The 14222-nt window shown below is 39.2% G+C and overlaps 1 protein-coding gene across 1 annotated transcript in view; it reads left to right on the top strand.

The window, feature by feature from the left end:
• Positions 1–14222, top strand: part of LOC120524385 (limbic system associated membrane protein) — an 851776-nt gene that overhangs the window by 724777 nt on the left and 112777 nt on the right. The window contains exon 6 of the mRNA XM_039746241.1: positions 4060–4191. Coding sequence (XP_039602175.1) covers positions 4060–4191 — 132 coding nt within the window. The remainder of the gene's footprint in view (positions 1–4059; positions 4192–14222) is intronic.

Here is a 14222-nt window from a genome sequence, read left to right as displayed (position 1 = left end):
AGGAGGTAAAATAAACTGTGTTTGTTTCCCATTTTATCACCGTTTAAGAAGGGGTTTCAGAGGAGCGACTGCATCTCCTTGGGGTGTGTTCAGCCCCCCTATTCACAATGCAAGCGGCAGACTGGTTGCAACTGGGGGTTGAGCGCCAAAGGTGCCAGGGGGGCAAGAGAGAGTCCTTGGGAAGTAGTAACCAGTAGTAGCCAGTGGTGTCTGCCCTGTGGCTGTGCCTGAAACATGAAACTGTTAGGAAGCAAATGACAACTCTCTGTATGAGCTCTTTCGGAGTACTTACTTAAACAGTGTTCTGCTTTTCAAATTGGTGACACATCACTTGGAAGACCACCAAGAAGAATGTTGGGAAGAAGCAACAGGATGAAAGTGAGCAGTTGTCTCCCTCAGAAACTGAGCAATGTGAGTGTCTCCCATCATTGCCTTGTCCCAGAGTGGGCAGGTGTCTGCTTTAGCTGTTCGCACTTCTCCTCATCAGTATGAAGCCTTTATTTTCACCTCTGAAAGGCTTATAATTTGAAAACTTTAACTTGCAAAAACCATCATTTGCATTTAAATGAATTTTAAATATTATCAGTTTTGATCTAAAGTGCATTTTTTTATTCCCTTAATAGATCAGACAGAATTAATCCGGTGCCTCCTTAGAAGTGAAATGTGATTTACATGTGGCCGTTGTCGTGCCGCTGAAGTCGGCCCTGGCTGCCTGTTACCAGGCGGTGTGTCCTGCCAAGCCGTTGCTCATCCTCTTTTATATTCAGTGGTAAAGCTTGACCTGGGGGGACAAAGAAACTCAAGGGGCAGAGACCTTGCGAGTCTTATTTGCATATTGAGAGCAAAGCTCTTTTGTTCACTGTGTTTACCTCTTCTTCACAAATGTGCTCAAATGTGAACTTGGCTTCAGTGAGACACAGTGGATTGCAACGTCGAGGCCTTGTGCTGTGTAGAATGGGCTTCTAAAGTGGCCGTATGTCTTTAGAAGATGGCATCTAAAAAGGGCACCTCCAATCAAATGCTGTGGCATTTTGAACCCAGGTGCTTTTTAAAAATGAATTTCTAAATATTGTCGTCATTATAATTTGCAGACATCTTTAGTAAATATATCCCCAGTCTCCTAATGGCACTATTTTGAATTTAGACTAAAATAGTCTAACCTGAGGAAAACTAAAACACTCCATGAAAAAAAAACCCTGAGATGCAAAGAGAATATGTAAACTAGTGGTGACTGTGCCTGGATTCAAAGTAAACATAAATGATCATTATTAGAAGGTCTAGGAGCACCGCCATGCAGTGGTCAGCCTTACAGCTCTAAACAACTTGGCTCAAACCATGAGCCTGGTGTGTGCCGGTGTGCCATTTGCATGTTTCTCTTGTGTGTGAATGGGATTTTCTTCAGCTGCTCCAGCTTTATTCCCACACCCCAAAGAAATGCAGATTAGGTGAATAATCAAGTCAAAATGTACCCATCTATGGTTATTTCCTGCCTTTAACCTGATGCTGACCCTTGCAATCCAGAATTAGACTAAGCAGGGAAGAAGCTATACAGAAAAACCTTGACAAAATATGAAATTAAACTCACAAAAGATCAGGCCCAAATAAGAAATGAGGAGACAAAGTCAGAAGCTCCAAAAAACAGATCCCCATGAGAAAATCAGCTTTTGATTTTTTGGAATAAACAGAATAAAATGTTGGGTAACTTGATCCAAATGGCTTCCTTCTCCTCTTCTGCTACAATATTACTCCATATGCTGACATCCATAATGGTCGGTTGCATAACCTCGGGAGACTTCACTCCAATCATGTCTGAGCGGGGTTTGCATGTTTTCTCCATGTCTCTGTGGGTTGCTTTATGGCTTGTCACCCACATCCCAGAGATGCATGTGTGAGCAAACCCCTGTTGGCTATTTATTTGTGAGTAAGTGTGCCCTGTGATGAACTGGTATAGTGGACGGATGGATAAATGGACAATTAGTGTTTAGTGCTGCTACATCACAGCTACACGGCCCTGACCCAAAATCCCATCCTGCATGTGACGTTTACATGTTCTCCCTGTCTCGTAGTTGGTTTTCCTTCCCCATCCCAATAAAGTGCCTGCTAGGTTTATTGGTGGCTCCAACTTGTACTTTGTGAGTGTGAATGTGCTGTGTAATCAATCAGCTTCCAGTCTAGGTTGCACCCATAGACTCCAATCATTACAGCACTTCACTGGATGAGTAGAAATGGGACAGATGTCTCCAAAAGGTAAAGTGCTTTGCTATATAGAGGATATCAAAAAAACTGAAAGATGGCATTCTACTTAGAATGAACCTTGTGTGCCAGGTTTGCTATTTTGACAGGAGCTTTCTGCCTAAAGAAGATGCCTCGGTACAGTATTCTTTCAAGGAGACCGCTCTAATTAGATGGCACCCTCAAAAACACACTGTCAGGCTCAGTTTAAATAGGCTGCATGTAAACTGTTCTGATAGGTGGTTTCTGTTTTGAAGGTGCAATGAAAAGGTAAAAATGGTTTATCTATAGCAATGAGTTTGTTCTAGGCCTAAGCACCTAACATCCTGCAATTTGAAGAGCTTCAAACAGGTTTGGGGTTTTAAAATAGAGGAAGGTTTTATGATTCGATGGCTTTTCTTTCCATCATGCAGTGTACATTCGTGATAACTGTTATAATCTGGACATTTAATGCAAGAACATTTGTGATGTATCTTATGGGAACATTTTACGTTTTATTGCTCAGATCTTTCCTATCGCATCTGCCTTTATGCTTTTGTGATTTCATAAAAAGCACCGTCTACATAAATAAAAGTATTTGTACAAAAGTAATATGAAATGGCAGAAATCTTAGCATAGCGCATGGAATGCAGAGTGGAAATAGGTCGCTGCACGCAGAACTTCTGCCTGCTGCCAAAATACCTCTAAATGTCTTCCTGGTCACCACAGTGACAAACTAAGCTTTCCAGAAGAAGGCACAAGCCGATGAAGGTGCTCTGAAGGCTGCCCTAAGTCCCTGGATCTGACAGACTGTTTCTCTCCTGCTCAGTCCGTGTGATGAAGGCTGGAGGAGAATATTCTTGTCATGTCTTCCCCACTGATGTCCATCCTAGCGTATCGGCTTACTTGAGTCTCTGTATCGACTAGTCCTGCTTCATTAGCTGACAGTTTGACAGTGCACTAGCAGTGCTGAGCTGCCAGCAAGCTGCAGATTAGCGGTACCTGACCCACCGGGAGAGGAGGAAGGTGGGCTATGGGGCCACAGGAAAAGCTGGTGTAACAAGAGTATTTGTGTGAGTATAAGATGAATTAGTCTGGAGTACTGACAGGGGATAGTAGACCATTTTCCCCTGTAGGTTTGTCCAAATCTCATGGATGTTCAACAGATCACTCTAACCAAATGGATAACGTCCCTTGAACAGAGTGCGTGTGCTTGTTTCTTTTAAAATGGCTGATTTTCAACTATGTTTTTTTTTTTCTCTCTTTATGACCTTCATTTAGGTTGGTGAGACTCCCACTTATGTGTCACCAGCATTTAAATGGTGTAATGGTATGTGCCAAAGCTGCTGCCATCTCTCCTGGTAGTCAAGTTGTGTTGTGTTGTGTTGGTGATGATACTTGTTTGTACAAATTAAAGCAATGAAGCAACTGCAGCTAAAAACCCATAGACATGCATTCTAGAATGACAGTAGCTTCCTGACAATATGTCTCTGGTTCTAGTCACATCATCTCCCAGGACAGACTGCAATCCTAAGTGAGGCTGCTTATCCTCTAGTTCAGACACTGCCTCCTCGTGCACTTAAACCTATTAACTTTTCTCTTTTGTGTTTAGTTGTTTATCCATACTAGAAGCTGATCAACCATTAATGTCGTGAGGGATAGTCCAAACAGGCTGATGAAAGTGCCATGCAATTTCAAGTGTTGTGTACTTCTTTAAAGTTCTGCATCTTAAATTGATATTTATGTATTAAACTGAAAAACCATAAAGTGAAAAATGCACTTGATTTGTACCTTTCTTCCTAAAAATACTCAGGACTTATTTCTTTTCTCTCCCTCTTTCTCTAACAGCGGAGGAGCTTGATGGGGATGAGTACCTGGAGATCAGTGGCATCACACGGGAGCAGGCTGGAAGATATGAATGTAAAGCTTCCAGCGATGGGCTTGCACCAGATGTGAAATATGTGAATGTGGTGGTGAACTGTAAGTACCAGCAGAATATTGCATCCTTTAGTAATCAACTGCTTTCTCAAAATTTTCTGGAAGACTTTAGATATCTCTATGATATAATCTTCATTTACTATTCTATGCATCTTATAGTTAGATACTACATACAAAATGGACTTTAGGATCCTACTTGTTAAGATCTACCAACTCATACAACTCATAAAAATGCTTTTATCTATAAATTTGGCTTCAGTGCATCAGAAACAATATCAGTCTAGCTTCACACTCAACAAAAAGGCTTCGTAGCCTGCAGATGACAAAATGAAGCCAACACTGAAAAAATGAAAACGGTAACTTTAAGACACCTGGACCAAAATGACAGAACAGAGTTTCTTGATATAGGAATATAATTTTTTACAGAATATTCTCAAAAAGCAAAACAAGAACAAAGGATTCAAAAATGTTTTCCAGATGCCAAACTGAAAAAGTTAACAATTTAAATTGATTATCCAGGAAGCGCATTCTAAAATCCAAAGCCAAGCTCGATAACCAAGAAATTGTAATAAGAAGCACTTACATAAATCCACATCCAAAAATACCAGACACATGAAAGAGCCAAATAATCATGTGAAATATCCAAGGTTCAGCACTGACCGTGAGGCTTTCCAAAAACATATATAAGCCTGGGGGAATTGCTTAATAGCTCAAGTATTAGGGAACGCCATCCCCTTGGGCACAATACACAAAATACAAGAATAATAAAGCATAAAATAACAAAATATATGATTAACATAAGACAATAATGTAAGAGTATGTAATAAACAAAATAATATTAACTAAAAGGAAACAAAAACATACTCAATAACCAAACTGACTAAAACTTGAGCCAGAGATAAAGACCTTGGCTATAGGATAGATAGATAGATAGATAGATAGATAGATAGATAGATAGATAGATAGATAGATAGATAGATAGATAGATAGATAGATACTTTATTAATCCCAATGGTAAATTCACATACTCTAGCAGCAGCATACATAAAGAACATTATTAAATTAAAGAGTGATAAAAATGCAGGTAAAACAGACAATAACTTTGAATAATGTTAGCGTTAACCCCCACGAGTGGAACTGAAGAGTCGCATAATGTGGAGGAGGAACGATCTCCTCAGTCTGTCAGTGGAGCAGGACAGTGACTACTCCTCTGTCTGGAGATGATACTGTTCAGTCGATGCAGTGGATTCTCCATGATTGACAGGAGCCTGCTCAGCGCCCGTTGCTCTGCCACGGATGTCAAACTGTCCAGCTCCATGCCTACCATAGATCCATGATAACACTTCCACTTAATGCCCTTTTTGTGGGCCTACTATAAACAATGCCCCTAGTTCTTTAGGGATCTCCCACAATGTTTGCTACCACAGCTTTCCATATCTAATGCAATATGCTCTCTGAAGATCAGACTTAACTGGCCTTCTACCTGTTCCCCTTAATTCGTCCTGAGGGACATTCCGCACCTTGCCCCTCGTTTCTTTTAAGCTCCTCCCACACAACTGTATGACAAACATTAAGAAGTACTTCAAGATCATATTGGGGCAACTTAGCTATTAGCTAAACAAACAAGCTTGATAGACTGAATGGTCTCCTCTCATTTGTTAAATTTCTAATGTTCTTATCTCCCGTATGATGTCCTTCCCTTTCTTTAGGTGCCTCCCACACCATACTCCTCCATCTTGTAGGACCTTGTCCGTAATCATTTTTGTGAACCTTCCACACTATGCCATTACATCTTTTGAGACTTCCCTCAGCATACATATGTGGTATTAGAGAACTAATTCAGTGTTTCCCTATCCATTTTTAGGGATTGTCTTCATACTGTCCCAGTTATGTGACAGTCTTCACTGCCATCTGAAAAGAACGGTTGCAGTGTTTCTTTCAGTTAAAAAAGACTACTTTAATCAGAATGTCAGTGCAGGGTGAAGTCTGCTACAAGTACATATAAGTCCTTCTTTTTTCATGCACTTCTCTATAGAAAGATGGTATCGCCTTTGACACTGCTTGTCATGTGAGAGGGAGCTACACTGAAAAGCCCTCTCCATCAGTGAAACAATCATCCATTACCATCATGCCTCCCCCCAGTTAGCAATATGGCAATTGCCAGACCTGATCTGAGCACAAATGGAACAATGACGACAAACTCAAACAGGGCAGTTGTGCTTCAGCACCACCCAAAATAAATGGTCAATACTGGTTCCACAAAACCTATTTCCTTTTCCTTTCTGACAATAAAATGATTGACGTCACAAATGCAAAGTGATTTGAATAGACATAACTGCTAGTCCCATTTGCCAACCCGACTGCAAATCATTGGCTGCAGGAAAATACATTTTGTGAAATAATCATTGAATTTTGCCAGCTTCAGGAATGAAATAAAATTTGAAAGGATGCAAGGATCTAATTTCCTGGCTTCATTACTTTTCATGTGAATTTCAAATTAAAACAGGATGCTGAATTGTGGCAGCACTCCATCCCATAGGTGCTTTTGTTTTCATCAGTAGGCACTGAATTAAGCAAAGTGGGTTGGGCACCATTCATATTTAGTCAAATTTAAATAAATATGAAGTCATCTTAAGCACGAGGTAGCACTGCTAGCCTAATAATTTCCACAGAGTTTGACCCCTGGTTTTTCTCCCAGATGCCTAGCCTTCAGTTTTACGTTAGGATATTTGGCGATTTGATATATGTATGAGGACTGTTTGTGCCCTGTTTCCTATACAGTAGTGTTAATGAGCTAGGTGATGGGCTTGTGCCCAAAAGCAGAGAAGTAAAAGCTGTTTAATTCCACCATTGGGAAGAATGGGATAAATGAGTATAGAGACTCATGGTTACCACAAAAAATGTGGAGAAGCGGATTCTCCAGCTGGCACTGGCATGTTGTCAATCAGCTCTACAGTGGAAAATAACGTTATCTCTACATATAGACCACCAAGGATTTCTGGCAGCAACCTCTTGGCAACTCCTGGAATAGAAAACATAATCATAAACACTACTGTGGACCCTTTCCCAGTGCTCTCCTTGTGAAAATATTGCACAACTGGTGCCCATTCTTCACAGGATGAGCCAGACTCGTTGGCACTTCAATTTTTGCTTTTCCCAGACTTTGTGTTATTAAATTTTGACTACGTTCTTATATAAGCTTCCAGTTTCTTATATGAGAAATTAATTATATAATGGTTTCCTCTCCTAGTTTTGGTCTACACAACTTAGAAAGAGAAGGTAACTTTGTGACAGTTTGTTAGTGAACATCCTCAGTATATTTTTAGTGGATGGTCTGAGAGCAACCACAGAGTCAGCACCTATCAGTGAGTCAGTCAATAGATGTTTTATGTAGGCACTTTAAGTCTAGTAAGAAATTGACAAATAAATTGTGCAGTCAATTGGTCAAACATACATTCAACCGGTCAATCAATAATGGGTAATTTTATTTTACAATTACTAGCCATTTGATATATTATCACTTTTTAGCTGTGTTATGTCTGTCTGTCAATAAATAAATTAGCATTTTATTTAGATAATTTAGGATTAGGGTTAATTACTTAGTTTAAATTTATTTTTGCTGCTTTTGGATTATCAGTAAGTATTTTCTTTGTTGCCTTTCAACCAGTAAGCCAGTCATCCATTCACCCATACATCCAGATTTTTAATCCACTTTATTAATTAAGGAGTTGCAGGGAGCCAGAGGTTTGTAGACAGGAGCCAACCCTGACTGGGCTTCCATTGCATCACAGGACAAATTCACCGGGATAAAATCATGAGGATTGCAGGAGAAACCCAATGCAGATGCAGGGAAAAACAGCACACAAAGGCTATGCCTGGGTTCAAATCTGTGCTGCTCTTCTGTTGATGGATAAATCTGTATTTTGTGTAACATGTTCTAGTGAATCAATCAGTAGCTCAGTGGATCAGTATTTGGATACTTTTGGCCTGTCAGTAAATCAATTAGTCGTCATTTTATTTAGCATCTGCCATGCATCATTGTTTATTTATATAGCCTGACAGTCAGTCAATTATTATTTTTCTTGGGCCTTCGGCTCAAACTGTCCCTCCTAATACTACTTAGTGAAATTATAGTTAACCAGGTTAGTATAGTGTGACTTCCATATAAACAAAATTTACAGTGATCTTCTGATTGTCCATGACTTGAATTGCTTTTCATCAAGAACTCAAATAGTCCAGCCTTTTGTTACACATGCCCACTCTCATAACATATCCCAACGATGAATTCCCTATGCTGGTAATCACCTTCTTAGCAATAAAGTTCTATTACGTATCTTTCTTTCTTGAATGTGCATGTCTTCGATTCCTTAATTGCATTAGTTGTCATGTTTCTGGAAGAAGGCTTGTAGGACTTTTGCTCCTGTTGATATACTTCATGAGTTTAAACGTTTATCGTCTTGCCCTCTTACATATGAGGTTGTATCCATTTAGTTTTCCTGGTCTACTTATTATATTCTAGTGATTCTAAGATATAGCCTACCACAGCGTTGCTCAACCTTTAAGTATTTGCGACTCGAGTTTTCATAACAGTTTTAATCGCGCCCCCCCCCAAACATTTTTTTGAAATGTAGATGCATATTTTATTATACCTACTTAACTATTATCGACATTTATCTAACTCTGTATTTATTGTTCTAGTATCAGAATGTAGTTTAAGTTAATTTGTTTTGGTTTCAACAGATTTTTTTTCATATTTTTGATTCTTTTCTTTTTTTTTACATCTTCGTGCTCCCCTAGGGGCGGCCCCACAGGTTGAGAACCACTGGTCTACCATTTTGTTCTGTTCTGTTACTCTCTCAACACTACCTAGCTCTAAACTGGGACTGTTCCACTGCTAACTCTAATCCATGACACATGGTAGGGGCTTCATCCTTTTCTTGGTACACAGTAAAATCACTAGTGTTAAATTTTAAGTGTACATACAGCATGTATCAGCTCTTTCCATCTATACTATATACTTTTAAGTTTACTTTAAAACTCTAAAAGATCATTTGTTACTTGTGATTTTACTGCATATACAGTTTATTTCTTCTTCTTACACTTCCTTATAGGATAATGCATCTATCCTTTTTAATAAATCAATTTGAATTTACTTCAGAGTCACCTGGACTAACTCCTACCCCAGTAGAATGAAACATAAATCCAGAACCACCCTTGGATATGGTGTTAATGGATTGTAGAGCACACTCATTCCCAAATTAACCCAACATTGGGAAATTTTGGTACTCAAAAGGACACTGGGAGAATGTGCAGACTTCACACAGATAGAGAACCCTGGGGTTTAAACTGCACAGGTATCTGGTAGCTTCATGTGAAATGCATCACCAGCCTCCCTATAATAAATTATATCTTCATTACATTTACTTACTCATCATGTTTAGTCCCGTTCTCTCTGGAGAGCTGAGGCTTCTTCATAACTCCAGCCATCAACAAACTTTTCCATCATAGTCAAAATATTTCCTAAAATAACTCACTTGAGCAGGGCTTACCCTTAGTGGACACCCCTATAAAAATCTTTATGTTTCTTCATTAAAGCCACTGAAAGAGCTACACTTTGTTATGTCTCCAACCCCAAAGACTCCTGGTGTAGAGGGAGCTCTTCCACAAAGATCACATTTCAAGGTTATCTAAAAACCAGACATAATTATGAAGTACTGACAGGACCAATGTTTCCTAAATTTAGTTCTGATCATCTTTTTCATTACCAGTGCTGGGCATAGTGGCATATAATTTACTAGACCTGTCTGCATTGACATAAAAATTGAAATTAATGTTTTTGTTTCCCAATCACTAGGCACCTTCCACTTCAATAATTCAACAGCCTTTTTTATACGTTGTATTTTCAGAGTAATTAAGGTACGACAAGTAGAGCAGTTCAAAAAGAATCTATAAAACAGATCATCCATTATGTAGAGTAATCCAGAGAATGAAGCAGCTGGTATGTTTAAAGGTGGCACACTGAGTTTCTTGAATTTTATGCATCATGGGGCATGAGATTAGAGGTAAAAATCTGTCTACACTAGTTGCTTTCCCACTGTAAATAGATCATAAAATGGTCAACCCTCTAAGCTTAGCTTATCTTATTAGCAGGGGTCTTCTCTTATCCTTCTCTTCCACCTTCTCCTCCTCTTTGTGGTACCTCTTACATGTCCTTTTTCTTTATCACTGAGCTGCCCCTTTCAGTGACATCAGCTCAAAACTGTCTGAAATTAGTACAACAGCAACAACATTTATTTATATAGCACATTTTCATACAAATAATGTAGCTCAAAGTGCTTTACCTGATGAAGAAAATAGAAAAAAAGACAAAGTAAGAATTAAAATAAGAGAATTAATTAACATAGAATAAGAGTAAGGTCCGATGGCCAGGGAGGACAGAAAAAAAAAACTCCAGACGGCTAGAGAGAAAAAATAAAATCTGCAGGGGTTCCAAGCCACGAGACCACCCAGTCCCCTCTGGGCATTCTACCTAACATAAATGAAACAGTCCTCTTTGTATTTAGGGTTCTCATGGAAGGACTTGATGATGATGGTCACGTAGACTTCTGGCTTTTAATCCATCAATGTAGGACATCACGGTGCTTTGGTGGTGGTGGTGCAGGTCGCCACCACAGAGAACTGGGAAAAGAAACAGAAGAGAGAGTTGGGGTCAGTACGGATTTTAGAGCCACCATGATCAGTTATTATAAAGAATTGAATATACAGAGTATCAGGATTAAATTAAAATGAAGTTATGAGAAAGCCATGTTAGAGTAATGTGTTTTCAGCAGTGTTTTAAACTGCTCCACTGTATTAACCTGGCGAATTCCTATTGGCAGGCTATTCCAGATTTGAGGTGCATAACAGCAGAAGGCCGCCTCACCACTTCTTTTAAGTTTAGCTTTTGGAATTATAAGGAGACACTCATTTGAGGATCTAAGGTTACGATTTGGAATATAAGGTGTCAGACATTCTGATATATAAGATGAAGCACTGTAGCAGTGAAAATACATAAAAATGGGCCCAGGTTACACTGTGTTTTGACAAGTGGTTGCTTGTAGAATCACAATGCCCTCATTAGAGATCAGAACTTAAAGCTTATACAGTAGGTTCAGGGGTTTAGGGTGAACATCTAGAGAACAAAGATTTAGTGACGAGATAACATTACTTTGATGTTACTCTATACCTAAACCAATGTGTTACGTATTTACCGGTTCCTCTATTACATCATACTGCACAGTCAGTGCCTGCTCACATGGACCCACAGCGATAAGCCATCTGTCTGCCTAAATTTGAACTAGCAGAGTCATTTAAATAAGCAGTGAAGCTGAAGCTGTACCTTAGACGTTCAATGGGTGATACAGTCTGATGTCAAAGGCTTTGGAAGTTTCACAGACTCGCCGCACGGACATTTCTGTCAAAGCCACGTAATTTCAGAAGTCACTCTTGTGCATAATTATAGTCTTTTTGGCCCTGCTATTGAGCAGCAAGAAGCTGAAAGTGCTTCACCTCCACCTTTTTCTTGGAAAGCTTTTTATTGAGCCATTTTTATCAATGCCAGTTTGGTCAATGAAGTTGCATGCCTTCTGTTTGACAAGGGAAGGGATGAAAATTGTACTGCCTTCTCTAGAAAAGTGAGCATTCTGGAAAAATGTCATGTTTCGTATAATTGTCAAAAGTGCATTCAGCACAACACAAAAAATGTTAACTTTTAAACTGGTCAAGGAATTTACAGGTTACTGGGAAAGAGCAATTAGACAGTCAGGGACCGTAACACATACAGAGTAGGCTGTCATGCTTGTGCAAATGATTAGAGTATGGAATTCTCTATTTTGAATGGCAAAAGGATTTTAAGGGCCATCTAAAAGATTACTCAGACAGACTGGGTCAGAGAGCACTAAATTCACTGAGGAGACCAAAGCCAAAGGGGTAAACAGAAATCTTAACAGGCAAGGTTCAAAAGGAAGAAAAAAAAAACACAACCTAAAAGCAAAGCTCAATTCCTCAAGAAGACTGTCATTTTTGCACTAACCGGTCTTTTTCTATCAAAAATAAGGTACAGATGGCATACATGTGGCTTGGTCTTAAATAGATACACACACTACAGTGGCCAAAAATGGTGTGAGCAATAGCATAAACGATGAGCACCAATAAAACAATCAAAAATATGTAGATGCTCAGTGACAGTAATGAAAAAATAAAAGCCGCTTAGGGAATGCCACCTTCACACGTTCAGGTGTCAGAGGTGGGCTGTGTCACTAGTACAGCCCCAGAAATTGATTCAGTGCTTCCTGTCGTGGTGTTCATCCTTCTTTAAATTGTCTGCTTGTTTTTGGAGCTGACAGCTTATTTACTTTGGCAGATGATACAGAAGTACACTAGTGCCCTTTATGAGACCCAAGACCACAGGATAGAAGCAGGTTGTGTTTCAGATTATAAAACTTTAAAATTGGATTGCTTATGTGTCAGGCACTAAAACACAATATTTTCAAAAAACAATCAAAAACCTGTGATAAAATACAGAAAGTGAAAATTATAGTCTGTCACCATTCATTACAAAAACTACATTTTACGAAGTAGCTGCTAGTAGAGAGCCACAGCAAAAACACAAAATGAACCCATCGATGAGTACATGCACGCAGATCCAAGCTATTATTTATGTGCATTACACACCTACTGCCAGCCAAAGTCTCCCTGAAACACCCAAAATGTCCATGCAAGCTGATGTGAATATTAACAATAGCTGACAAATATACAAAAGCTTATATGCACCCATACCTACATTGTATTTACACAGAGACCTTTATAAACATGAACATATAGACATGCAGTTTCTCACATGTACACAAGGGGATAAAAGAGTGTCATTATAGGCTCAGGTAAACATGTACAGTACACATGCAGAAGCTCATCCAGTATCTAACATTTACACTCACACAACCGGACGACCTCACATATATTTGTCCTTTATACACACATGCTTACATGTAAAAGTGCTTACACACATTCATACTAAAGCAGACACGCAGACCCTCATGCCTGAATGCAAGGTCGTTGTCACTTCTATGCATGGACTTGCCTTCACAGATGTGTATACACTGGAGTAATCAATATTAATATTATCAATATTGCTATCATTTAAGAAAACCGAAACTAGAAGTAAATTAGTATTCAAAAATAAAATATCAATAATCATTATTTCATTCTAATTTGAAACTGAAAAGAATCTATACTAATAAAAGGCAAAGCCCTCACTCACTCACTCACTCACTCACTCATTCACTCACTCACTCACTCATCACTGATTCTCCAATTTCCCGTGTAGGTAGAAGGCTGAAATTTGGCAGACTCATTCCTTACAGCTTACTTACAAAAGTTGGGCAGGTTTTATTTCGAAATTCTACGCCTAATGGTCATAAATGGAAGGTATTTTTCTCCATTAACTATAATGGAGTTGAGCTGGAATGACGTGGGGGCGGAGTTTCGTGTGACATCATCACGCCTCCCACGTAATCACGTGAACTGACTGTCAACGCAGTGCGTAGAAAACCAGGAAGACCTCCAAAAAGCGCTTAAGAAAACATGCATTATATAATTGAGAAGGCAGTGAAACAATAAGAAGCGAGCGAGCGACATATACTACCATATTCATGAGTGCTGCTACCTTGGAAAGAAAGCAAGGTGTAAACCTAAACTTTAAATTAAGTTCATAGACAGGCTACCGCTGGCGTTTCACATGCCCACAGGTAATGCGGGATACAAGTTTAATGAGAGGACGCAGGGTATAAACGAGACTTTTGATCACTTTGTAACGGAGTTAAACTTGCGGGTGAAGGACTGTGCTTATGCAAACGAATAGGAAAGCAGGGTGTAAAGCTTAACTTTAAATTAGGTTCATAGACACGCTGCTGCTGGCGTTTGTCATGCCTAAGATGAATGCGACATTCGTGAGATACAAGTTTACTGAGAGGACGCAGGGTATAAACGAAACTTTTCATCACTTTGTAGCGGAGTTAAAATTGCTGGTGAAGGAC

This window comes from Polypterus senegalus, chromosome 2, assembly GCF_016835505.1.
Source record: "Polypterus senegalus isolate Bchr_013 chromosome 2, ASM1683550v1, whole genome shotgun sequence".
NCBI classification, from domain to species: domain Eukaryota; kingdom Metazoa; phylum Chordata; class Cladistia; order Polypteriformes; family Polypteridae; genus Polypterus; species Polypterus senegalus.
The sequence above is the reverse complement of the archived record's forward strand: the minus strand, read 5'-3'. Positions and strand labels throughout refer to the sequence as shown.